At 42.7% G+C, this 27,245-nt stretch overlaps 1 protein-coding gene across 1 annotated transcript in view; it reads right to left on the minus strand.

Annotated features, from left to right (window-relative positions):
- Positions 1 to 26,852, minus strand: part of DPY19L4 (dpy-19 like 4) — a 38,216-nt gene extending 11,364 nt beyond the window's left edge. Inside the window, exons 1-11 of the mRNA XM_070942119.1 lie at positions 26,777 to 26,852; positions 14,490 to 14,594; positions 11,624 to 11,748; positions 10,355 to 10,445; positions 8,664 to 8,785; positions 6,732 to 6,877; positions 4,914 to 5,037; positions 2,831 to 2,965; positions 2,499 to 2,630; positions 2,312 to 2,410; positions 994 to 1,067 (exon numbers count right to left, since the gene is read on the minus strand). Of these exons, the coding sequence (XP_070798220.1) occupies positions 994 to 1,067; positions 2,312 to 2,410; positions 2,499 to 2,630; positions 2,831 to 2,965; positions 4,914 to 5,037; positions 6,732 to 6,877; positions 8,664 to 8,785; positions 10,355 to 10,445; positions 11,624 to 11,748; positions 14,490 to 14,594; positions 26,777 to 26,852 (1,229 nt within the window). The remainder of the gene's footprint in view (positions 1 to 993; positions 1,068 to 2,311; positions 2,411 to 2,498; positions 2,631 to 2,830; positions 2,966 to 4,913; positions 5,038 to 6,731; positions 6,878 to 8,663; positions 8,786 to 10,354; positions 10,446 to 11,623; positions 11,749 to 14,489; positions 14,595 to 26,776) is intronic.
- Between the last annotated feature and the right edge of the window lie 393 nt (positions 26,853 to 27,245).

A 27,245-nucleotide genomic window follows, 5' to 3' on the forward strand; every position in this document is an offset into this window, starting at 1 on the left:
AGCTGTTGCCCAACTCACCGGAAGCTGGGAAGGCGCGTGCGCCCCAACTGGTGTTCAGGCCTCCGGTGCGTATGCGTGCAATTCAGGGGACCCAGCTGGTCTTTGGAGCTCTCCTGCGCATGCGCATGAAAGTACTGGTGAGCAGCATGCGCAGATGGCGTTCATGTGCGTGCATTGTGCATGTGAAAACCATGCACATGCGCAGATGGTGCAATTGTATGCACAGCGCATGGAGCACACACGCAAAAGCTGTGTGCATGCGCAGATGGTGCGGTTGCACATGCAGCATATGGGAAGGAGATGCGCATTAGCGCGGATAGCACACGCGCACATGAAGCGCACGAAGCACGGACCTGTTTGGTGAGTAAAAGTTTCACCACCACTGGACTAGCATCTCATCTTTATTCATCAATTATTCTGGCTTCTAAGACTTTGCCTACACAGTTCATAGCATTTCCTCAAGGACAGAAGCATACATTTTAAAAAGAGTCCAGAGATGTCCCAACTGCTAAGTATCTGCTTATGATAACTGCTACTACATGTGGGCAGAGATGATGCTCAAAACTGGTTCAGTGCCCTCATCCAGTGCTTCTAGCACATAATTATGAGGACTGGGCAGGGTTTCTCACTGGATCTCTCAAAGGGCTTGAAGTGTCAATGGAATACCTATCTGCACCATTAAAAGTAGCTGTCTCTTTTCACACAGCAGCAGAAGCATTCACAGGAAACAGCAGCCTTTGAGAATACAACAGTTGCACTGTTATATGCCACTAATCCCTTTTGGAAACCAAATACAAAATGCTGTCTAATAAGTATGTGCTATTTGAGCCAAGATTGGATTCCCCTTTGTTAAAATTCAGAACATAAGTCAAAACATTCTGTTTAACAACCCACCATACCTTTTAGAATTGTGCTTAATTTCTTTGTTTTATAAACTATTACCGTACAGGGGTATTAAACTTGCAATTAGGTAGATCATTATGTCAAACTTACTTATTTGTATTTAATCCCAATTTTACTTCAAGGACTTTAATTAAATGCTCATTTTCTTTATGGGAAATAAATGTCTGAAAAAGAAAAGACATACTGAAAAAGCATATAGATAGTATTCTTTTCACTCAGGTAACAGAATTATATGAGATTAGATAAGTATCATTTGATTACTGGCATTACATTTTTTAATAGAAAACACATTTATGTAACAAAGGTTGAAGGGAAGCCTCTATCTGTGAGATATGGTTGCTCTACAGCTTCTGTGTTCTTCACCCACCTGTGGGGTCCAACAAAATCTGGAGATCCCGTTAAGGAAAAGCCCACAAGAGGAGGGAGTCTTATAAAGATCATTACCAAAGATCTTATTGGAGAGAGGAGATCATTGGTCTATCTGCAAAAACTGGGAATGTAAGGAACTCACTTTGAAATTTCATTTAGCTATTAGCAGTTTCTCAATAAATATATGGGCAGTCCTTGGCTTACAACCACAATAGAGCCCCAAATTCTGTTGCTGAGACAGCTGTTAAGTGAGTTTTGCCCCACTTTACAACCTTTCTTGCCACAGTTAAGTGAATTACTGCAGTTGTTAGGTTAATAACATGGTTGTTAAGTGAATCTGACTTCCCCATTGACTTTGCTTGTCAGAAGGTTGCAAAAGGTGATCACATACCCTGGGAATTTGCAACTGTCATAAATATGAGTTAGTTGCCAAGGATCTAAATTTTGATCATGTGACCATGGGGATGCTGCAACGGTCATAAGTGTGAAAAACAGTCATAAATCACTTTTTTCAGCAGTTGTAACTTTGAACGGACACTAAACGAACTGTTGTTAAGTCAAGGACTACCCAAATATTATACTACAAAACTAGTTAATGATATTTTGAGGCAGTATTTGTTTTTCCTTCAGTATCTTTGTTTTTACTGTACTTCAGTAATCAAAAAATTGGGAAGAGAAGCAGCCCTCCACTTCTTTGTTTTCGCTCCCCTCACTCCCCCATTCCCAAATTTTCCCATCAACACTTTAATTCCAAATTTGTAAAAAAGGAACTTAAACACATTGGGAACATTTAATATCTTTTTTCCACTGTACTCTATAGTTTTTTCTAATCGTGTCCTCCAAGGTTGCGTTTTCATTCCTATAACTTTAATCTACTATTCGGAGAGGTTTGGCTGACTTAGTCCATTAACTATTTTACCAGTTAAAAAAATACGGGGAAATAGTATCATCAGAAATGTCCTCTTCTCTTGGAACTTAGATATGATTTATCTGTATTATTGTGCACAATTAAATGAAAGTATTTAAAGATAAAGATTACCTTCATTGTAAGATTCAAAGTCACTGTGACTGTGAATACCAAATAAAAATAGATGACTTTCAGCATCCTTGAAAGAAGAGTTCCCTTTTTCATATTCATCTACAAAAAAGCAACAGACCTGTTTATTTCTCGATGGAAACCTTAATACGGAGAAGTGCATAACTACAAATAATGTCTCTAACCTTACCTGAAGGTATTTTGCCAGCAAAGCCGTAGCAGCAAGGCTTAATAATGGAGATACTAATAAAGCTGGATTTTCAAATTGTAACACATATCCCAGGAAGAGGGAAAACAGGTAGATTTTATATATTTCATGCACCTACAGATAGGGAAATAAAACATCAACATGCCTTGATTTTTAACAAATTCTGAGTTGCAGCTGCACAATAATTTGCTCTCTATTCTTTTTTATTATTTTTCCTAAACCCACCCCAATCCTACAGTTGGAACTTACAGAAGGCAAAGAAAACAAAGCAGAATCTGAATTTAAAAGTATATAATGAATGTGTCTGAATGTACCTTCTCTGTCTGTGTGAACCCTATGACATCCAGCAGGAAAAGAGAGACCGCTTGGATAAACAGTAGATAATGACTGTATTCCCACATCATCATAAAAGTGTATGTTGAAGCACTGACCAGCAGGTAGCAAAATCTCTGAAAAAAAGAGCATAAGAAAGATGAGAAGAAAAGGCAAACGATTTTTTAAAACGCATTACAAATTACCCAATTAAACTTAGGAACTTTGAATGTATATTGGGAAAGACAAGGTAGAATTGCTTGGGAGTTTTGTTATTGTGCAGTTCCAGATGTATCTAATCAGAAACTCCACTAAATGCAATCTGGCCACTGTATGCAGGAATGCACATTTTCCTCTGATTGCTTCCTTCCACAGGCACTGCTGGGGCTGCTTGCCTGCTTCCATCTGAAGAGACATTAATTGATGAACTCTGTTTCCCCCCTAAATTTCAGCAGTGGATTGGTGAAACAGTGAGCTGTTCAGCTGCTTTTCTGCAGCCATCTCTCCTGCTCTTTTCCTGCCCCCTGCGGGTTTTCATTCCAAGTGATTCATTACAAGTTTGGCTAGACAAGGTTGCTGGGTCACAGGGTGGATAAAAATCAATGATTTTTTTTTAAAAAATCAAAAAAATCGGATTTTTTTTTAATTTAAATCGGATTTTTTTAATTTAAATCGGATTTTTTTTATTTAAATCGGATTTTTTTATTTAAATCAGATTTTTTTTATTTTTATTGAATTTATTTTAATAATAAACTTTTGGGGTAAAAATCTATCGTAAGGTAGTTTTCTATTTAAGATACATAAATAATTTAGTTTATTCAGCATGAAATGGAGCTTAGTTATGTAGCACAAGGCTGTATATTCTGCAACACTGGAACTATCGGTGAGTCAACAGTGGGTCAAAGGAGTAGCAGAGATGACAGTTGCTCTTTAAAAATTATGATTTAAATCGAGTTGATTTAAATCAAGTCTTTTTACTAGTGATTTAAATCATGATTTAAATCGACTCGATTTAAATCAAATCCACCCTGCTGGGTCAGTAATATGCAGACAGAATCTTTCATGGTTTTTCTTCAGTGTGAGAGGAGCGGTGGACCTTTCTTTTCTTTTCTTTTTCTTAACCAAGTAAAACTGACAAAGAGTTTTGCCAGTTTCCTCCTACAGCACAATTTATAGGGAGAATAGTAAAACAATGGGGGTCTTCTTTTCTACCGGTCCACCAACAGGCACAACAAATGGAAAGGTGTCAAGTACAGGGGAGAAGGTGTGATACGAAACAGCAGTCACCAACTGGTGATCCGTGGATCACTGATGGTCTGTGAGAAAATTATGGTGGTCCGCAGAAAAATTATTTGCATTTTTTACAAAATCATATTAGTGGTATTTAAAATTATGAATTTAGTGATCCCTGACGTCCGAAAGGTTGGTGACCCCTGATACAAAAGATTTTTACCTCAAAGACTTGCCCACAAAATGGAAAGTGATTGTCTTCCTGCCACAGGTAGGAGGGGCAAAGAAGCAGAGGAATCTAGCAACCAAGGGTTAGCACAGTCTAGATAGAACCCTAGGCTATCTCTGTAGCCAAAGCAGAGGAGGGGTTTTAAATATGGAGCAGGACTTCTTAAGCTAGCTCCCTTTACAGGCAGTTTTCACACAAGAGTCACGGAGTTTAAGACAGCAGTATGGAAGAGTCCAGTGTTTGAACTTACTCTTGCATAGCAAAATGTCGAAAGTTTATTTTGAAAGAAAGGATCAGAGGAAGAAAATTCCAACAAGAGATCATAAATATCTCAAACAATCTCAAGGTCAGATGTTTTAACACCAGAGATTGGTAGAATAGGACCACACCTTCAAAAGGGGAACTTAATAAATAGTTTCCTGGTTCAGGAAGAAAAATATGCTTTAGCAAAACACTGTTATCTTTCTAAACACCTGGTGTGCAAGGAGAAAACAAGAGGCTGGTTCTATCCCCTCAAAAGCATATTGACCCAAAGTGATTTTGACCCACCCTTTTTCTACTTCCCACCCTTTTTAAATCCATTTTTTTTTTACCATTTACTTTCCTCTTAAACACTTTTCTCTTACCTCAGCAGAGGAGTTTATATTATTCTTTAGATAGCCTGTTAGAGCTGCAACTTGACAAGCAAAATATGGCAGAGCCCAATTCTCCCTAGCAGGTATTGAATAATCTATTCTTGTTGTGTCCGCTCTAAAAAGCAAGCAAGAAAAAAAACCCCAATTTACTGACACTTTATAACATAAATATTCAATTATGCAGCATGATTGACAGAAACTACATCTCTGTATTAATACTTCGAAGTAGAGACACATCTGGGAATTGATCATATAGTCTTCTTATTTATGCTTTATATAGCTAGAAACAGGTTCCACTGAAAGCAGATGCCATTTTACACTTGCCAACCTTGAAAAAAAAATTAATATCTGAATGAGAGACAAGTAGAAAATCCCATCTTTGTAGGGTAAACTTGTAGCCTCAGAGAAAGCCATGGCAACCACATCTGTATGATACTGAGAAAGACCAGGGATATATATCCATTTAATCATTAGAATTCAACCTTGATTTGAAGGAGAAATTACTACAATTGCCCACAATGTCAACTGCAATGAGTTTCAATGTATTCTTCATTCTACAAAGCAGCTAAATGTAACAGATGATCAGTCATAACAATGTGAGTAGTACTTTTCTTCAAATAATTCCAATCAGAAAATATTTCTTAATGGAAACTGTATATATATCTGCCAATACAACATTTCCTTAAGGTTTCACCAATCACAGCAAGAATATAGCTGCTTGTTTTGTTAAGACAAGAAAGCAATAATTCAGTAATAAAAGAAATAGGGTCATTTCATGTCAAGTGGTCTGGGGGTCCCTGCTTACCATCACAGATTTCAATGAAATCCTGTGTGAACATGCACATATGTTCCCAATGAACATTGGTAAAGAGTTATGTGTGCCGATGCAATACTTGTAGTAATATAAGCATTTGTGTGACCCCATTCTGCAGCCATCTACAGTAAGACTCTGAGGTTCCAGCAACTTTAAGACATAATATCTCCAGCAATATTTTGTCGAGAGAAACAAAACTTGGCCATCTGGTACAACTTTTTGTGCTCTATTAAACAAAATAATAAAAACATTCTCATGAGCGATCTCCATCTAGATAATTTGAAGCAAAGTTGGCCAAAAATAGTGTGGTTTGAAAAAAAGATTTAAAGTTTGGCTTTTTATATTTTATGTCTATATCTTTATTGCATTGGCACACATAACACTTTACCAATGTTCACTGGGGACATGTGTGCATGTTCACACAAAATTTCATCAAAATCCATGATGGTTGAGTGGGGCACTTTTCTGAAATCAGACCACTTGACATGGAATGACCAAATATCCTCGGAGGGGAAGAAATGATCATCCACAGTCCCAAAACTGTGGGTGGGGAATTGTGGTGTGTGGGAGTGTGTTTGGGGATTGTTATGTGTGTTGGACCTGGTCTTTGGGTGTTAAGTGAATTTCGTTGTATGGGTATATTGTGTATAGACATACAATGACAATAAAGTTGTTGTTGTTGTTGTTGTTGTTGTTGTTGTTGTTATTATTATTATTATTATTATTATTATTATTAAAGCTATGTCAGCTCAAACTAGCCAAGGAGAGGCTGCTTTTACTTGACTTTTTAGTATTAACATATATTTGTTAATGTATCCCTTTGATGTCTACCAAGAAGAAATTAGGTGCACCATTCAAGAAAGTTATCTGAGAATACTCTGGCAAATCCAAACTACCCAAAGCTGCTCTCATCTTTACTTTGTCCTAAAAGTTGAAGGTGGCAAACCTGGCGTTTTAAGATTGTACTGCAGAAAGAAAATCAATATTTGTTTTACCTGTTAATAATGAACCAGGCAACAGTCAGCATCCCTGCTAGCCAAGTCCCACTCATAAGCCAGCTGGTTACGAACAATGCCGTCACATAGATGCCCTGTAACCCAAATACTATGCCAATGTAAAAATAGACTGGCTCAATAACTTCCTGAAAAGTAAAAGATAAATGTTGTTTTATAAACATATAGTAACTGAGTGATAGTTTTGTTATTGTTGTTAGTTGCGAAGTCGTGTCTGACCCATCGCGACCCCATGGACAATATTCCTCCAGGCCTTCCTGTCCTCTACTATCCCCCAGAGACCATTTAAGCTCACACTGACTGCTTCAGTGACTCAATCCAGGCACTTCATACTCTGGCGTCCCCTTCTTCTTTTGCCCTCAATCTTTCCCAGCATTAGGCTCTTCTCCAGTGAGTCCTTCCTTCTCATTAGGTGGCCAAAGTATTTGAGTTTCATCTTCAGGATCTGGCCTTCTAAAGAGCAGTCAGGGTTGATCTCCTCTAGGACTGACCGGTTTAATAGTTAGAACATCTCAACTGAGATTTACCAAGGGAAACAACTTCCTGTAGTCCCAAGGGACCATCAACTTATGTAAACAAGGAAAGACCAAATAATGACTCTAAATGTTTTCATCTGGCTGCTGAAAACTCTCATAAAAATAATTTCAGTTCTGCCACTTTTTGAAAGTCCTTTTTCTCCCATAAGCGAGGACAACTTGTATGACTTAATTTGTACATACTGGTACATTATTTCAAATACAAGTTTTGTCTTTGTCTGTAGACCCTGTAAACCACTTAGAAAGGGCTGCAAAGCACTGTGAAGCGGTATATAAGTCTAAGTGCTAGTCCCAAAGGTGTGTGTGTGTGTGTGTGTGTGTGTGTGTGTGTGTCTCCCCCCCCCCAATTCTCTCTTCCTCTGGAGGCTGGGGAGGCCAAAAACGGGCCAGTTTTTGACCTTCTGGGTCTCCAGAAGGTGGATGGGGGCCGGCAAGGCAATGTGGGTGGGGCAGCCTCATGGTCCCGCATGTGCCAGATTAATGGCTTCGGCGGGCTGTATCCGGCCTGTGGGCCGTAGTTTGAGGACCCCTGCATTAGACTCTGAAAGGATAGTATAGATTCAATTTACCAACTATATCATGTTTAATCCTCATCCATGAGATTGGAAATATTTAGGCTGCTTCACATATAACAGTAATTCTCACACTTTGATCTGCTTACTACTGATGACCTAAGAAAGCTCCCCTAGGTAGTTCACTGCAGCCAGAGCCTGCTTGCCACATCAAGCCCCACCTCCTCCCTACATTCATGCTACCGGTAGACAACTGACTTGCAAAAAAGATCAGTAATTAAATACTGATTCAGTGTGAAGTGCATAAATGATAATACAATAGGAGTGTTAGCCTTCTGAAAAATGCCAACATGGAATAGTCTAAAATGCGATTACCAACTGCCAAACTATGCCTTGCTAGCAAAACCTGTAGACTCACCCAAATAATCCCCTCCTCTGCCTCCCCACCCCCCAAGTGCTGCTAGGGATTATAATAATGAATATCTCAAAATGAAGTTTCACTGGCCAAGAACTCCTTAGCCCTAACTTCTTAACAGATTGCTATGATAGATCATTCATGGCCAGAAGATTCTGCTCAGACTTGTTATTCTGGCATAGCATATATAGTATAAAATAATTCATTAAATAAAGTAAGGAGATTGTTTTAATTTATGTAATGCTTCTCTTAGCTGCTCAGGGATTTTAAGAAAGGGTTAGGAACTGAAGTCCACACGAAAGAGTGGCTTGACAAAGATTAGCTAATGAATTCATGATAAAACCATGATACGAATACAGAATTTGCCAACCCAGAACCTCAACACTTCTTTTAGGCAGTAAACTTTCCTGGTTCCGTCACACAAGATGATAAAAAAAGAAAAGATGCATACTTCACTGCCAGATGCCTGATATAAAATGCTGGCAATCAATTCCGGATACAAAGTCATCTGTCGTACAGTGTTCATTGTTTTTAGTGACAGGGTCCTGTTGTCATGAATAAGCTGATGAATGCCTGTGAATGAAGGAAGCACGGAGATATGATACTTTTTTTCCTCTTATTATACAAATAGTTGTATCCAAGAAAACAAATAACCTAGATGTCCACATTATTTATTTATTTATATATATCTGAAAAACATATCTAGCTGTCCCAATTTGTCATCTCGGCAAGTGTCTCTATTTGGCTAATACCAATGATAATATTAAACAAACAAACAAATAAGGCAACCATCAGCATAGCACGGACAGAGGCATTGTGGACATCCTTAAGAACCTCTCAACATAGAACAGCCAATGGAAAATCAACAGGGTCTGGGCCATCAGGACCTGGGGGGAAATGATATTTGATTGGGAAGATGTTCCAACAGATAAAATCAGCTAACATGGTTTCATACAGGGAGCTCAAAGCACGTCCACTCTGTCAGATCTGTTCAGATGAGCAGAAACTATTGGAGATAAGTTGTCACACAAGTTTGTCTTATGCTCCTACCATATTTCTGTGTGCTACCCTATAAAGGCTACTTTGATAAATGCCCATTATCATCACACACTATAGAAATCTCTTAGATGCCATCTCATAAAAATCAGGAGGAATATAAAAGACATTTTATTTACTGGAGATAATCTATTCTTGCTTGTTTCTGAAAGTAGATTATTCAACCAGATTCTTTCTAAAGCATGTTTGAGAAGATGACTGCACCCCATGAACATGGCAATTTGACAGAAAGTTATATCCATAGGCTTACAATTCCAGGGGACAAACTTCATTATGTCTATCCTGAAATCTAGCTGTGTACTTAATGTTCGGTGTCAGATCTGGCACTAGACTTCAGAAGGCAATACAATCTAAAGAAATACTCTATTGGGAGCCAATGTGGTAGAGTGAATAGGATATTGGACTAGAACTGGGGAAACTACGGCTCAGATCAACATCAGCCATGGGAAACTTAATTGGATGACTTTGGGTCAGCCCAACTATTTTGTAGAGTTGTTTGGGTGCAATTGTTTTTAAAATTCAATGCTTTTAGTAAATCTTAAGTCTCCCTAATTGTCTATCAACTCTTTTTCTTTTTCTTTTCTTCTTTTAGGAGCTCATGTGAATCATCTCATAGTGATTCATATGGGCTTCTCTAAATCACCATCCAGATTTGAGGCACATCTCCCTAGTCTAAGCCTAGCCCATGGTTAGAGAGATGTGCCTCAAATACTAATAGGAGATTTGCCTAAAATCTGGATGATGATTTAGAGAAGCCCATATAAACCACTATGAGATCATTCACACGAGTTCCTAAAAGAAGAAAAGAAAAAGAAAAAAAAGTTAACCCATGGTCTAGGTTTACATAAATAATTGGGATTAATGAAATTACAAATGAGATCCTAGGGAATAAGAGATAAAATGGGTAGATAAAAGCTTTGTTAATCTCCACTGCATTGAAGCTCACATGTAAATTTAAAGTCACATAAACTTTCATTCAATCTGTATAGCCTGAAGATTTGCAAGCATTTAGCCCTAGAAGGTAATGCATATTGTGCAATCCTGATTTCTCTTCCATTACCATTTTAGCAAGTGTATTTGCCTTACCTTTTTTAAAAGAGGAGGCTTTTAACAGTTCTTTATAAAATGAATAGTAAATGGCACTGTCACCCTGAAATGTGATTTCTCGTTCAAGTTCCTAGAGGAAAAAAGAGTTATCAGAAAATGTAAGCTAGGAATAACATGAATCCCCCAATCCCTTTCTCAAAACACAAAGATTATGCTTTTAAAACTGAACAGTCTACTAATTCACAAATTTCCCCAAAATTTTCAAATGGACAATGAAAAAAGGGACCATTAGATTGGCTTAAAACATCAAATCACTTTTTTTTGAAGAATTAACTAACTGCAGACAAAATAGTCCTAAATTTCACCCACTCTCATTATGCTTTTGAAAGAGGATCTTTCAAAATGCACACAATGGTCTTTGAGCATCAAATTTTATTTTACAAAAAATTATGTTCCTCATCCACCCAGTTACCTATTCGTCTTTGACACGGTAGATGGATTATATTTATAACAAATTATAGGAAGATATGAGTTTGCTACTTCTGTTTATGAAAGCTAGATAGCTCAAGGTTACAGCTACCGTTTCATAAGGACATAGCAGCTACCGGTAACTTACAATAATGTGAATGTTCGTATGATATCAGTAACAAATTGCCCTTTTTCATCTGGCCTATTAAGTTGCTTAAACTAGAAGAAGCTCTGAAAAGCTTGAGGGAGATATTTTCCAACTTTGCTTCAGATGCTTAAAAGCAGAAGTTTCAGTCCCCAAATAGGATGCTTTTATAGGCTGACCAAAACTTTCTGGAGCTATGGCCTCAGCTTTCTGTGATATTAGTATCACAAGATTAATACTAGTGAGACAGCTCTGCTTGTCTTAATGGTTCACAGGAAACTTAACAGGCCCCAAAGTATATTTTAAAGGCTGAAAATCTGGTTTTTGTACCTGTGGTGCATCCATTCATGCTTCAATAAGAGAATGCCAATAAAACAGAATACAAGCTATAAATCCATTGTGAACGGAGGTGAAAGGGAACCTCTTTACAGGAAAATAATTAAGGATGTGAGAAGAAAAACTAAGAAACCTACTTTATACAGCTTATCATTCCACCTTGACTCTAAACTGGGTGTAGGCAATCATGGTTTATCATATGCTTTGGATTAAGTCCCTCATTGTCCATGACCAATGGCCAGGTTAAGTACTCTTTGTCAGATGGCCTAGACATTGTAGGAACTGCCACATCTGTTTATACATAAACCAACCTTGTGCTTGTATAAAATAACAAGACTTTATTGTTTGAGATTCCTTACCGGCCTACCAGAAAACCAGAATTTGCGTTCATGGTATGTTGAAAGATATATGGCATACATCATTCCACTTATGATTGCTGTAATGCAGCCAAAGAAAAGCTTTGTAAAATGTGGAATTAAGACATCTGAAAAGAAATATAATAAACATCAAATAAAGTAACTGAATATCTATGTTTTCGTATCAAGTCCAATGTCCAATGTTTGTCAAGGCCCTCTGCAATGCAATAAGCAGGTGGCAGCAGAGGGCTAATGTCCAATCAGTCGATAAGTACAAAACACCAGAATATATAACACCAAGCTCTGTAGACACAAGAATGGAGGATGTGGTACAAGTCCTGACCTGATGTAGAGAACAAAGAGGATGACTTGATGGAGAAAGGGAAGATCCATTATCAAAGCATCAAAAAGGAAACATTGCTTGCAAGAGTATGTTACCATAGCCAATCTAAATTTTAGTCTTCTGTGAAGTCTATTTCTTGATTTCATCTGACTCAGACTGGCAAGAGCCTCAGACTCAATCCAGGCAAAATGGAGTGCCTAATTATTTCAGGATAATAATAATTTTGAGTCTCTGTACTTGCCTGGGAACAGCAGACTCACAAGTTGGGATTCAAGTAGAGGAGATGAAAGTTGTGGCCAGGAGACTTTTGGCCTAACACTGGAGTGCCAGTTCTAACTTTACTAAAAACAGGATGCATTGGGAACAGTCACTTGTACTTTGTCATCTAGCAATTGAATTACTGTATTGTAATTTGCTCCGTGTTGGATTCTCTTTGAAGACCATCTGGAAACTTCAACTGATCCAAAATGCAGCAGGCCATATGCTTACTGGATAGCTAGGTATTGCCAGGTTACACCACTGCTGAGGGACCTGCATGGCTTCTGATGTTTCCAAGTGCAATTCAAGGTGTTGGTTGTTACCTATAAAGCCTTAGATCATTCAGGTCCTGGAATCTAAGAATCTGCCTTTTCAAGATAAATTCTGTCCACCCAACCCAGGGAGCTGGGTGATCAGGGAGTGTCTGCTAAAGATCCCTCCCATCATAAGGTGCAATAAGAGAGATCTCAATTGCAGGCATTCTATGTGTAAGGTCCCTCCTAGGGAACACCTTGATCCTTGAGGTGAGTATGGTTCCCACTCCTATAGTCATCTGAAATATAGTAAAAACATCACTTTTTCAGAAAGTCCTCAGAAATAGTTTCTGTAAAGACATCAACACTAATACGGCTTTGTATTATAATATTGCTATTGTATTTTGTATTTTATATACTATCTAGAATCTTTTGGGAATTACATAAATCTTGTAATGAAACAAGCAAAATATTTATAGAGTTTGCTCCATGGACATTCATGAACTCACAGATTATAATTGGATGTTACAGACATCAAATAATATACAATTGGGTAAATCAGGTTTGTTAGCCTATTTTGGTATCTGTTCAGTTGTCTCAAATCAAATAGGACTGTTTATTTGCCTGAATGGTGAAATAGACAAACCCAGGGGACATGGAAATCAAGGCACATTCCTTGAAAGCAGACATCTGTAAAAGTTTAATCTTCATTCATATCTTGCTAAAAACTCAAACACGCAGCTTGCTTGCATTTTACATAGTAGTAACTTGTTATACACCCACATCTGTCTCTGTTTAAATGATCTGTATTTAACCTAAATTGTTGGGAATTTGTGCATAGCATATCAATCAATTTAGACCTCGTGTTGGTTTTTTTTTTTAAAAAAAAGATTTTTTAAAATTATATTTAAGCTATGCCAGGTAAATAAAATAGATTCAGGTGTTCTCAACAGCCTGTACCAAACAAACACTGGGGGCAAATTTACATATTACATCCCAATAAGTATAACGAAGTTCTAGCATCAGAAGAAAACAAAAGCGACAAAGGGACATGATTTTGAAAAGAAAACTATTAAGTATTGTTATAATCTGTTCCAGATCAGAAACTGACTACATGTAATCCTTGGTTAGCATCCACTCATTCTATGGCTATTCAAATTTGTGACGGCTCTGAACAAGATGCATTTAAAATTTGGTCCTTGAAGTTCCAGCAACCAAAGTGCCCCTGTGGTCACATGATCATGATCCTTGCATTCAGCAACTGACCCCGATTTCTGACCATTGTAATGTCTCACGGTCACATGATCGTGATTTCCAACCTTCTCGCCATCTTCACACAAGCAAAATCAGTGGGGAAGCCAGCGGAAGTTGAAAATCACAGTCACATGAGGTCTGTGCTTAAAGTCACTTGCTTAATAACTTGCTTAACAATGGTAACTGGGGACTGCCAGAACTGCTTCCCTAAGCAGCCCACTGATGAGATGTCACGCTTTACGACCACCACTTAAAAATGGAAATGCCAATCCAAATTACCATCATTAAGTGAGGACCATCTGCATTTCAACAGCAGAGACTGTTATTTTTAAAAAGAGAGAGAAAAAACCTTTTGAATTCTTATACACAGAGCAAGTTCAGCTATTATGCTGTTAACACAATAGAGCAGGAACTCCATCCTTGCAAGGCTGCCAGAGACAGGGCATATGATCTTTCCTCTTTTGTGGCTCTTCTTGGTGGATTTTTTTAGAAAATTAATTTGTCAAAAAGTTTAGTAATTATTCTGTGTTGACTGTAAAATATAGATTCATAACCTCAAAGCGGCTTTTGGTTTTGAAGACTAATCACTTTCGACAGGCTTGTGTACAAAGTGGAATAAATACATGGCATACTTTAGTATCTTTTTCCAGAATAAAGATTTCTTATCCATTCTACATAGAAAAATATATTTCTATATCTAATTCCTTAAAAACATATATATATGGAATTGAAACACTGACAGAAAAGTGATATCACTCACATTTTAGGGATCTTTTGGATTGTTTGTCTTTTTCGTTGTTTTCTTTGAGAGTTTTTTCTTCAACTTCTGCACAGCTTGGATTCTTTCTTTGCCTCAGTTCAACAGCTTTTGAACAAAATATCCAAATTAATTTTAGAAGACAAAACCTATCTACCTTAGTTGTAGGTCAGATGCATGGATAGGATTGCATTGTTAAATATCTTCGAAACAATTCCAATAGTATTTACCCATCTAGACATATTTTTAGGGATGTAAGAGCTTCAGTATTCAATGATGTTTATACTGGCTAGGATAGGATAGGATAGGATAGGATAGGATAGGATAGGATAGGATAGGATAGGATAGGATAGGATAGAATAGAATAGAATAGAATAGAATAGAATAGAATAGAATAGAATAGAATAGAATAGAATAGAATAGAATAGAATAGAATAGAATAGAATAGAATAGAATAGAATAGAATAGAATAGAATAGAATGGACGTTGTCTTACCTGAACGTCCCTTTTCTGGGCGCTGCGTACACTATCCATGCATGGGTTAATCCTTCAGTGCTTGGCAAACAACTGAGTGAAAACAAAAGACTTTTCCTCCCCTTTCCGGCTCCCAAGCCACGCCTCTGTTCCCATGATCCCCCAGTCTGAACGAAGGCGCAGCAGACAAGAAACCACACTATGAGTAACTTATAACTCAACTTTATTAACTCAAATTAACGTAATGGAAAAAGAGAGCTAGTCTCAGTCATAAACAGGGGCAGTCGGCCCTAATGGGCGGGATATGGATAGTGTACGCAGCGCCCAGAAAAGGGACGTTCAGGTAAGACAACGTCCATTTTCCTGTGCGCTGCTCCCACTATCCATGCATGGGATATACCCAAGCTTAAACTCCCTGGGTGGGAAGCTGACTGCCTCCAGAGTCCTCCTCCGACAACACCTTCTGCAGTACTCTGCGGCCAAACGATGCCTCAGCCGAGTTGAACACATCGATCTTGTAGTGTCGGATGAACGGTGTGAGGGACGACCACGTCGCAGCTCTGCAGATGTCCACGACCGAGGCTTGAGTGGCCCAAGCCGCCGTGGTGGCCGCGCTGCGAGTCGAGTGCGGTAGGATCTTGCCGGGACCCGGTTTGGAGGACAGGTCATATGCCAAGGCGATGCAGGCCTTGATCCATCTGCTGACCGTGGCTGCTGAAATCTTCTGACCCATGGACTTCGGGTTGAATGAGACCAGGAGACCCTCCGTACGACGGAAGGGAGCGGTCCGTCGAATGTAAATGCGGACGGCGCGTCGAACGTCTAGAGTGTGCCACCTCTTCTCTCTGGGATCACGAGGTGAAGGGCAGAAATCTGGCAGGATGAGCTCCTGGGCTCGGTGGAACCACGAGTTGACCTTTGGGATAAAGGCGGGATCCAGACGTAGCGTCACGGTTGAGTCGTGGAAGATACATAAGTCCTTGCGGACAGAAAGAGCTGCTAGTTCTGAGACCCTTCTCGCTGAGGTGATCGCCAGTAGGAAGGTCACCTTAAATGATAGGTACTTCAGCGAGCTGGAGTCTAGGGGCTCAAAGGGGGCCTCGGTCAGTGCCCGCAACACGAGCGGCAAATCCCATGAAGGGTAACGGTGTACTGTGGGGGGTCGCAGGTTGGTGGCCCCATGCAGAAACTCCTTGATGCGCGGGTGGTGCGCGAGGGATTGGTACGGCGGGCATGTGATGACTGTTGACAAAGCCGCTGTCTGTCTACGTAGGGTTGCCGGGGCCAGGCCGCTTTCTAGACCAGCTTGTAGGAACCGCAGGATGTCCCGAGTAGTAGCTGACGTGGGGTCGATGTGCTGGTTGGCACTCCAGCGACAGAACGCCTGCCATGATGACTCGTAGATGCGTGTCGTAGACGGGCGCCTGGCCGCCTGGATAGTGGCAACTACCTCGTCTGGCAGGTTATCCTTCTTCAGGATGACCCGTTCAAATGCCAGACGGCTAATTGCAGCCACTGGGGCTCTGGATGCGTGACTGCTCCCTGGCACAGGACGAGCTGTTGTGGTGGGATCACCCATGGTTGTTCCACGGACAGTGCCACCAGGTCGGCGAACCATGGTCTCCGGGGCCAGTTCAGGACTACCAGGAGTAGGTCTGCTTTTTCTGCCAGTAGCTTTCGGATGAGGCGTGGAAGCAGCGGGACTGGTGGAAATGCGTACAGGAGACCCCTGGGCCACCTGCAGCGTAGCGCATTGTGGTCCTCCGCCTGTGGTGTTGGGTAGCGAGAAATGAAGCGGGGAAGTTGGGCGTTGGCTGGAGTCGCGAAGAGATCTACCGTCAGGTTTCCGAAGCGCGAGGCGAGTTCTTGGAACAGCTGAGGCTGGAGCTGCCATTCCGCTTGATCTATTGTTTCGCGGCTGAGCCAGTCCGCCCTCACATTGGTTGCGCCCGAAATGTGATCTGCTCTGATCGAGAGTAGGTGTCTCTCTGCCCAGCTGAACAGGTCTGCGGCCTCCCGCATCAGGGTACGAGACCTTGTGCCCCCCTCCCTGTTGACATGCGCTTTGGCCGAGATGTTGTCGGTCAGGATTAGGATGTGATGCCCCTGCACCGTCGGCTGGAAGCTGCGCAGAGCCAGCTTGATCGCCCGCAGCTCTAGGAGATTGATGCTGCATTGCCGTTCTTGAGGCGACCACTGACCTTGCGTGACTAGGTTGTGGAGGTGGGCTCCCCACCCCCGAAGGCTGGCGTCGGTGGTAAGAATCAGGCGGTCCGGCTCTAGGAAGCTGGACCCTTTGAGGAGCGATGGCGATGTCCACCACCTGAGGGAACGGCGGACCTGGGGAGTGAGACGAACTTCCTTCTTGGAGTTGGCCCTTCCCGTTCGCTGGAAGGGAAGGAGGAACCATTGCAAGGGTCTCGAATGTCTGCGTGCCCACGGTACGATGCCGAAGCAGGATACCATCTTGCCAAGGAGGCTTGAGAGGTGGCACAGTGCAGCTCTCCTCCCCGACAGGGTCTGCAGGATCAGAGTTCGGATGCTCTGGACTCTGTCCGGTGACAGGAACACCTGGCCGCTGGATGAATCTATCACCGCCCCTAGGTGGAGAAGTCTGGTGGTGGGCTGAAGTTGACTCTTTGCAAGGTTTATGGTGAAACCGTGATCCTGGAAGATCTTCATCACCATCTTCATGTCTCTGGAGGCCTGGTGGGGCGTGGACGACAGGACAAGAATGTCGTCCAGGTAACAGAGAACCCGGATCGGGACGGCTCGGAGCCTGGCCGCCACCACCGCTACCAGCTTGGTAAAGGTGCGCGGGGCCGACGAGAGGCCGAATGGCATCGCGCGATATTGGTAATGCCGGCCCGCATACTCGAACCTCAGGTAGCGACGGTGATGCGGGTGAATGGGCACATGGAGGTAAGCCTCCTTGAGGTCGACCGACTGAAGGAAGTCGCCCTGTCTCACCCCCGCTAAGATGGACTTGAGGGAGTGCATTTTGAACCTGCGGTATTGAACGGACAGGTTCAGGCGCTTTAGATTGAGTATGGCCCTCCAACCCCCGGAGTTCTTGGGCACCAGGAAGAGGGTTGAGTAGAAACCTGAGCCCCACTGGCTGTGCGGGACCGGCTCTATGGCTTCGACCTCTAGGAGGTGGGCAATCTCTTGTGACATTAAGTCCTGAAGCTCCGAGGATTGAGGGGTTGGGCAACGGACGAACCGGTGGGGCGGCAGACCGGCAAATTCGATGGATAATCCTGAAGAGATCGTACGCCTTACCCAGGAGTCCGACGTCGATCTGGCCCATTGGGGATGAAAGCGGATGAGCCTTCCCCCTATGGGTCCCGTGGGCCCTGAGTCATTTTCCCCTTCTAGCGGGCTTAGGGCCGGCTCCCCGGAAGTTGCGCTTAGGCTGCTGTTGTCGTCCTCGGTCTCGGAACTGCTGCCTGTCGTGAAATCTGTCTCCTCCCTGGTATTGGGAGCGATGAGAGAAGGACCCCCTGGGTCCGGTGCTGGCGCGAAAGGGCTGCTGGAGCGGGTAAGGTGTGTATCTGCGCTCCTGGCGCCGGTATGTCGAGGGGAGAATCTTCCTCTTGTCTTTCCCCTCGACCAGTAGGGGTTCAAGCGCCGCTCCGAACAGCTCTGGCGCTTTGTATGGGGAAGTGGTCAGCTTCCACTTTGCTTTAAAGTCGGCTTTCCATGGCTTAAGCCAGAACAGCCTCCTGGCGGTAATGGTTGAGGCCAGAGCCCTAGAAGCGAACTTAGCAGAGTTCAGAGAGCTGTCGGCTGTATATTCGGTGGCAGCTATTATTTTGTTAAGATCTTGATGCAGCCTAGTGTCTTCCGGCGGGAGTCTGTCCTGGAGGTGCCGGAGCCAAATGAGGGACGCTCTGTTGAAGAAGGATGAGGCGGTCGCGGATCTGATTGCCCAGCCTGCTGCCTGATGAGCCTTGCGGAAAGCCCCCTCCATTCTCTTCTCCTCTGCTTTGAGAGTGTCTAGCGGGTCGGTGGAGACCAAGGAGCTAGAGGATAGCGTTGCCACTGGTTGGTCTACTGAGGGTAGCGCCAGAAGGTCCTCCAATTCCGGGGCTGAGCAGTAGAGCTTCCTCTCCAGGCTGCTGGGCGTTGCCAGGGAGGCCGGTTGCGCCCAAGGGTTCTGAATGACCTCCGTAAAGAGCTGAGGGCAAGGGATGAAGTCCTTTTGTGGTTTTGACGATTGGAAAAGAGCGTCATGAGGACCTGTTGTTTGCGGGGTAGTAGTTGCGACGTCCCCTGGAATTCCTAGGTTGGTTGTAAGCCGCGCCTTGTGGAGTAGGGACTTGAATAGCGCCGGGCGAAAGAGGCCAGTAAATGCCGGGGTGTCCGGTGCCAGGCCCTCGTCCTCCGATAGCTCCATCCCCTCAGGCCCCTCCTCCGCTTGGTCTGATTCCTCAGACGACGAGACCTGTCCTTGATCTGGGAGAGGCCGCGGTTGCAGGTGGTGCTGCCGTGCCTGGGCCGGTGCGGCTTGGACCTGTGTCTGGGAAGCCTGCTGCATACTTGCTGTGAGAAAGGACGAAAAGGCCGAAAACATGGCCTGGAAATCCATTGGGGCTGTCACCCCTGCCCCCCCCTGGGGCTGCTGGTCTGCCCTTGAAGGGGTGGGGGTTGCCTCCCTGGCCCGAAACAACTGGGCTGGAGAAGGAGACATTGCGGCCTCCGGTCCGGGGCCTGGGCCTGTCTCGCGACGGGGGGTCATGTGCCCCAGCCTGGTCGCATCTGGGGTTCTTGGCGTGACTGCAATGTCGGCCACTGAAGAGAGTCCTGGCTCTGTGTCCCCTGGGGGGGCCTGTGCTGGTCCCAAGGGCCCAGACTCCCTGGCTGGGGCTCCTGAAGACGCCTTGTGCGCTCTCTCCCACTGCCGCTCGAGTGCATTGTGCCTTCTCAAGGCGTCCCTGTCCTGGATGGGTAGGGAGCCTTCCGATGCGGCCCTGCTGGTTGCACTCTCGTGTCTCCTCTTGGACTTCTTTTTCCCCCCCTTTGAGGTTTTGCGTGGGGGGGTGAGCTCCAGCTCCATATCAGAAGACGGGGGGGAGCGAGACATTGCTGCTTCTGCGATGAGAGAGCCGGCCTGGAGCTGCGCTGATGATAAAACTCCCCTGATGATAAAACTCCCTTTGGGCGAGGAGTGATTGGGGGGGGGCTAGCCTGCTCCCTGGTGGTGGAGGGAGGCGTAGGCTTAAGGCTCTAGCCAAGATGGCGGCCCGAGGGTCCGTCAAAATGGCGCTGGCACGTGGTGCGGTCACCCACTGTGCCAGTCTTCTGCGACGGACTCACAATGGCGGCCCGAGGGTCCGCCAAACGCCGCGCGTTTCCCCTTGCAGGCTCTTTCTGTAGCGTAGGGGTAGGCTGCTTGCCTCCTCCTCGCTCCTCCTCTTCGCGCTTCTGTCCCGTGCCTCTCCGGCGAAGCGCTGCTCCCAAAGTAGCGCTGCAAGTCTGCGCCACGTGGTCTGAGCCTCCGGCCCCGACGCCCAGCTGATTAGCGCAAAACCGCTTGTGAGCGCGGCGCGCGGTGGGCGAGAGGGGCGCGCGCTGAGTTGAGCCTGCCGGCCAGCTGGGGAGCGCGATTGAGAGCAGCGTTACCAGGGCGGGAAAGGAGCTGCCTTTTAAATTTAAGCCAGCTGATCAGGCGGCGTGAGAGGCTTAGCTCCGCTCTCCCCCCCCTCTTCTTGATGCACGTAGCAGAAAACAATTGTAAAAGGGAAGGAGCCGCGAAAAAACCCAAACTATTCAAAATTAACAAAAAAAACCTAGACGCCCTAAAGAAAGGGAGGATTAAAGAAACTAGAAACTAGAAACAAAGGAGAGAACTATCCCCACAGAGGTACAATACCTTCCTGGAAAACTGTGGAGCTCCCAAAATCACTACAGTGTTTGCCAGCAACTGAGTGAAGACTGGGGGATCATGGGAACAGAGGCGTGGCTTGGGAGCCGGAAAGGGGAGGAAAAGTCTTTTGTTTTCACTCAGTTGTTTGCCAAGCACTGAAGGATTAACCCATGCATGGATAGTGGGAGCAGCGCACAGGAAAATAGAATTCTTTATTGGCCAAGTGTGATTGGACACACAAGGAATTTGTCAAGATTCTTGACAAGATACACTTGTCAAGAATCACAAGGCACAACACCCAGTGACAGTCATATGGTACAATAAGCAATCAAATCATACTAGGAAATAAAACATCTAGCACACAAATTTTTTTATTTGGCTAGAATAAAGATTCCATTTCGAATGTAATTTATACAACCTCTTGTGTCTGCATCATCCTCATGACTAAAATGTTCATCCTTGAGTACAGGGTAATCAAAATCACATTCCTTTTCTAGTGTTTCCCCACAATCTCCACAGTATGTGAGACGATAGCTGAGTAAAAGACTCCAAGTCACCAAGATTAAGCTTCCATCCTTGAGGATAGAACTACAGCTCTGCCTCCCTAGTCCTATTCCTTAGTTCTGGAGTCAACATTGCAACAGACATGCCTGGAAGTTTATTTGATTGACTGAAGTTGAACATTACGTTACACTGGCTATTCATCCCTAGTAAAAGCTTTGCAAGGCAAAACCACTCTCTGAACTGATCTTGTAAACAATTTGTAAATTGGATGCATCAGCAATGTAAAAGTATAGTTTTTAAAAAGTGTAGGGTTTCCCCCATGGCTCAGTTAAATACTCCTCTGCTATTTGGAATCAGCAGAGATCTTAACCAGCACTGTTCCTGCTGTCAATCCTAATAGATTTTGTTCTGGCAAGTAACTGGAGAATAGTGTCCACATTTCCTGTGTGAAGCCTGCTTCCTCCTCTGAGCTTCTAACATCAATATCTGGTAGGAGAACTATCTACCAATCACAGCACTGCTGGTCAGTGGTTTTGACAGATGGCAAAATCTGGGATTTTATCCATTGTAGGACATCATTTCCCTTCATTTGACATCTATGCTAGTCTGGGGATCAGCTGCCTGGGCTCAGGATGTGGCAGATGGAAGGAGAGAAAAAACTCTTCCCCCTGTCAGAGCTCTGAGATAGGCCAAGGCCTGGATAAGTCCAAGTAAATGACAGACTGAACAGCCACTGACAGGCAAGGTCAAGGATGTACAAGTTAACTCTCTCTCTCTCTCTGTGTCTACCTTCTCATAAAACTTTCACCACTTGTAAGCCATTGTTCTGATTGCTTCTGAACATAGGTTTATCACTCTTCTGGGAAATCATTCAACCTCTGGTCAATATCAGCCTGAACAATGGCTGACAGACCTAGTGAGAGAATTGCACTAGCAGGCACACTTTTTTTTCTACTTCACTGCCATGCCCCCATCGGTGTCTGAATCTGTGTGGGAAGATGAGTTGGCCTTGGAGGAAACTGGGGAAGGGCAAAGTCAGTCCGGGCAAGGCTTTTCAGGATTAGAAAGGCTTGCAGACAGGGAGGAGCACGGAGAGAAGAGAGAATGCAGACCAATGCAAAGACCAATGCCGGTTATGAGGGAGGAGAGTGCCCCGCTGCCCTTCACAAGGCACACCTGGGGACTGAGATGTAAGGAGGTGCCAGTGGGAGGGGCATTTGTCGAGAACAAGCATTGAATCTGTGGGGCCTCGTGTGCACTTGCCGACACCTGGAGATTACTCTGCTCTGTTTTGTGGGGCTTGCCTGGTTTGCCTGCTTCGCTGAACTTCTTGCTCCGGTTACTGTTTGGCTAACCTGGCTTACTAGACTGCTGGCCCTGGTTACTGTTTGGTTAACCTTGCTTACTGGACTACTTGCAGCCAGTTGCTGCTGAAGGTGCGTTTGAGAGCTTAGCTCCAGGACTTGTAGTAAACTTGGGGATGTTTGGGGGCAAAGTTGGAGCATTAATGGGGAGTTAGACCTGTTCTCTAGCTGTGTTGCTTTCGTGCCACGCCCCGGGTCATGACATTCACTGCATAGTTTCCCCTTCATAACATTGAGGCAGATGCTATGTTTGCTGATTGAGAGATCAGTTTAGAAACTTCATTGATGAAAAGGAGAGTACAGTTTGAAAAATGAACTTTCCTGCTCCTCAAAGTAGACTAGACCTGAAAGACCGTGCCTGAGAACTGGACAGGCAGGCTCATACCAGCACAAACTTGAAGTGGCTAATAAATGCTAGGCTGATCCCACACCATAGATGTCCTCTGCTATTGACACAAACAAAATAGTGGGAACAACAGATTATACATATGGCAAAATTGCTACAGTTGTTGACTCCTTAAGATGGAAAACACTGATACCAGAACAGCTGAGAATGACTTTTAAGTTGCCTCAAGTAAGGGTTGAAAACAAGATGAAAGCAACCTAATGGAGAAACATCCAAAACAAGACCCTATCAGGCTCTTTCTTAGTTGTAGTTAGGTGCAAATAAAGAAAGGGCTATATTGTTATGAGATCAAGTCACAACGAACGCAGGGGGACTATATAATTAATTTATAGCATTCATATCACAGAATGCTATGATAGCCACCAACATGGACCATTTAAAAAAAATGAATAGATGAATTTGCGGAAGATAAAGCTATCAACAAAATGAGAAAGGAATCGTGGACAAGCTACCTGTTTATTCTGATCCAACCTGACTCTTTGGCTAAGTGAATTAAAGGCAATTATTATTTCTTAGCCCAACCTAACTCATGAGGATGTCAGGAAAAAATGGAGAAATGAGTGCTTGTCTTATCTATCTGTCTTCTTGGCTTTCTTGATAGAAATCCAACATATGAAGGAATATTACAAGAGTACAGTTAAGTAAGGTTATTGTGTAAGTAAGAGGTATGTGCTCATTCTTTCTCAACAGTGTCATTTCATTATTGCCAGTTTTCCCTCAAATGATTTTTCTCCCTCTTCCTAATTCTATCAGAAATAAGTCCAATGAAAAAAACCTACCAAAGACAAATGATTCCTTTAATCAAATTAAGGATAAAAGAGTGCTGCTTCAGCCTCTAAGATAGTGGGCACATTTGGAAGATTAAGAACATGATACAGACCGTCTCTAAAATGGCTGCCATAATAGGCATAGTCAGTCATGTTATGAGTGTCCTATTCTGTCAGGAAATGGGCAAAATTATTCACTACTACTCCCTCTTCCCTGCTCCCAGGATATTCTGAATCTTTTTCAGGAGATAAGGGACACCAATTCTTTCCAAACAAAGAATTCAAACTCAGCCTCTCTCTTGTATGCATTTTCATTCATAAATATATCTATGCCAACTCAAAGATTAATCTAGATTTTAGAATCTAGATTTTTTTTATTAATGGATGAGTATAGGTTGTCTGCTACCTGTGTGACACTATCTGGAACTACCTACAGCCACATAAAGTGATTTAAGAAAGCACAAAACCATTTAAAGATCTATTCTAATTCTTCTACTCTACATTTGCTTCTGTTATTCATGTTGCTAATGTTATTGCTCATAGAGCTAAAAAGTCATCCTCAGAGCATACATGAATACAACAGGAATTAGGAACTCCAAGGTTTGCAGAAAAATACATATGATTTGAGATGTGAAATAAGAGAGAGACAGTCAAGTGAGGATTAGGTGTACTTTGCAGCCGAAGAATGCCGTCAGGTAGAAACTTGAAAACAAGGATAGAAGGATAAATCTCAATAAGAAGCATTGTATTCTACAGAGGAACATTTTGATGCCTGTCCTACTTGTGAATTTCTTTCCTGATTGAGAAGATCAAGTTACTCTTTTCCTTCAGTTCTCTACAGATGGCAGAAACAAGAAAATGGAAACATTACAAGGTCCATGTTGCATATCAAACACAGAGCAGCTGGCAAAACTACTGTACACAATGGTTTTGCCAGCCTCTGAACTGTTATCATAATATACACACATGCTGTTTCTCTTTAATTTGATGCTGATTTAAAAAATATAAGGAAAATGTTGTTTTCATTCTTGAGTATTGTTTAACAAAGTGAAACGAAAGTTGAGCAAGGTTAAGTGCTAAAAATAGAACTGAGATTTTTCACTCTGTAACCTAGTTAGGTTTGTTTATTTATATATTTCAGAAGTAGGAGAAACTAGAAGCAATTAGTCATTACTCATAATGGTTCAATGAAATGTTCATGTCCACAGGCAAAATACCTCTATATATCAGATATTGTGATAAATGCCTGTTATAACAATGTATTAATACTCTGTCAGCAAGCTTCAAGGGACACCTGATTTGTCACTGCTAAAGCTACATTAGAGAACACTAAATATTGGCCTTATCCAGCAGACTTGACTTGATGAACTAAAGCCCAAGAAACCCCATTGACACAAGCAAAAATAAAAACCCTCACACATTTCAGAATATCACAATGAGTCATAATGACAGTGAATAGTTTTGTGCTTAGCATTCTATGCTATGTTTATTCAATAAGCTATAACTCTTTATGCAATATGATAAGACATAAGCTAGAATTTCTGAACCTTAACAACAAAAATCAAACAACCCACACAATGGCTCTATGCAGCTTCTGAACCCAGCCAGTATGGTGTGGCTTACATATAATCAGATATATGACAATACTGTACTGCTATTATTAAATAACTGAGGGTCAGAAATTGTTGACCTTCTACTGTAATGCATCCAGTAGATGCAGAGATGTAAAAGCAACATTCTGAGAGTTGAACTGGTATATCAAGCTGCTATCTATAAACAATGCATGATCCTTGAGCAGGAAACAGTCACAGAATTAAGCAACCTTGAAGAAATTACAACACACTGCACCACGAAGAACGTGTTATACAGTGTTCAACAACAGAAAGGAAAGTATGCTTTCTCTTAACAGTATCATAGGTGTTATAAATGAGACACAGGAGCAGTTGTTCAGTGCAAATGATTTGTATTGACAACCTATGACAGTTGAATCCTAATTTTTTGAGGATAAGTTTGAAAACATCCATGCTTTGAATTAACATATTCCCAGAGACCAATAGGTTCTTGGGTTGCTGTTTTGTTTTGCAGGTGGGAAAAATCCTTTCGTTGCTACAGTGGAAGCTTTTTAATACTTTAACTGAATCTAATAGATCTATAATGTACAGCTGAGAAAAGTGTTTCCACATAAATATTATATTAATATGCACATATATATATCTAGCATTGTGCTGAATGGAAAAGTTTCTATTTTTATATAGTATTTCCATATTATATTTCCTTATACAGCCTTAACATAATTAATGTAGCTATAATCAACAAAACAATATTTTTGAGAGGGAATTTACATATATATTGCAGGGGCATAAAAGATCCACTCATGCTTCATCTTTTCCACAAAAAAAGCTAGACAGAAGCACAAATTCCATTGTGGTTGACAGAATGACAGAGGATCATTTGCAGGTACATTTGGTATGTGCACCTCTGCCACTTATTTTTCATCCTGCTCTGCTTTTCACAAAGCTTTAGGAGCAAAGCAGCTCAGAAACCAAACGCATTGGAGGGTTACTGGTATCAAAATGATTTGCTGACGCTTGGAAGTTATTTGCAAAAAAGAGAGGCTGAAGTTACTGCTAACCTTATTGATTTGTAACAGGATGCATAATTATTTTTTAGAAATGCCACCTTCCTCCGCCCTTTTCCTAACTCTAATGCCAGTAAAACCAAGACTTTGCCTATACCCAAATTGCTCTTTGCATCTGAGCGGCCTCCTTCTAGGGCTAATTTCCAGCGCTTCCCTCTTTCTTTCTATCACAGACTAGAGTCGATTACCCTCCCGTCCCCCGCCCAGGTCTCTGGCTGGCCCGAGGCGGAATGAAAAAGGAGACACAACGCGCGCACAGAAATCTCACCTTCCTCCATCTCCAGTTTATCACACCGAAAGAAACCCGAGTTCAACGCGCTTTCTTCCGCCGCACTCTCCGGCATTAAAGCAATCGGGACTCTCGTCTCTCTTTTCCAGCGTCAGGTCGCACTAAAGCAACCCCCAGCCTTGCCCCGATTACAGAAGGAGATACTTTTCACTTCCTGTTAGCTCCCCGATTTTCGATCTTTTCCTTTTCTGCAAGGCGATGCGGAACGGTCCTTCCCAGAGATCGAAGGCACACGCGGAATCGAATTCGCGTAGGTACTGAGGCCAAGCCAGTACTCTGTATTCGACTTCCGCCCTGAGACACTGCCTACTCCTTGCTCTAATTCCTGTGATGTCAGTTCATTCATGAATGAATCCAAAAGAAAGAATCTCCGTTTGAAAACGCAGAGAATTAGTCTTAACTTGTAAAAAGATGAGAGGAGAGAGAGGGGTGGGGAGTGGGGGGTGGG

The sequence above is a fragment of the Pituophis catenifer genome, unplaced genomic scaffold (genome assembly GCF_029215685.1).
Source record: "Pituophis catenifer annectens isolate HBS135680 unplaced genomic scaffold, rPitCat1.0.hap2 SCAF_3, whole genome shotgun sequence".
Lineage (NCBI taxonomy): Eukaryota > Metazoa > Chordata > Lepidosauria > Squamata > Colubridae > Pituophis > Pituophis catenifer.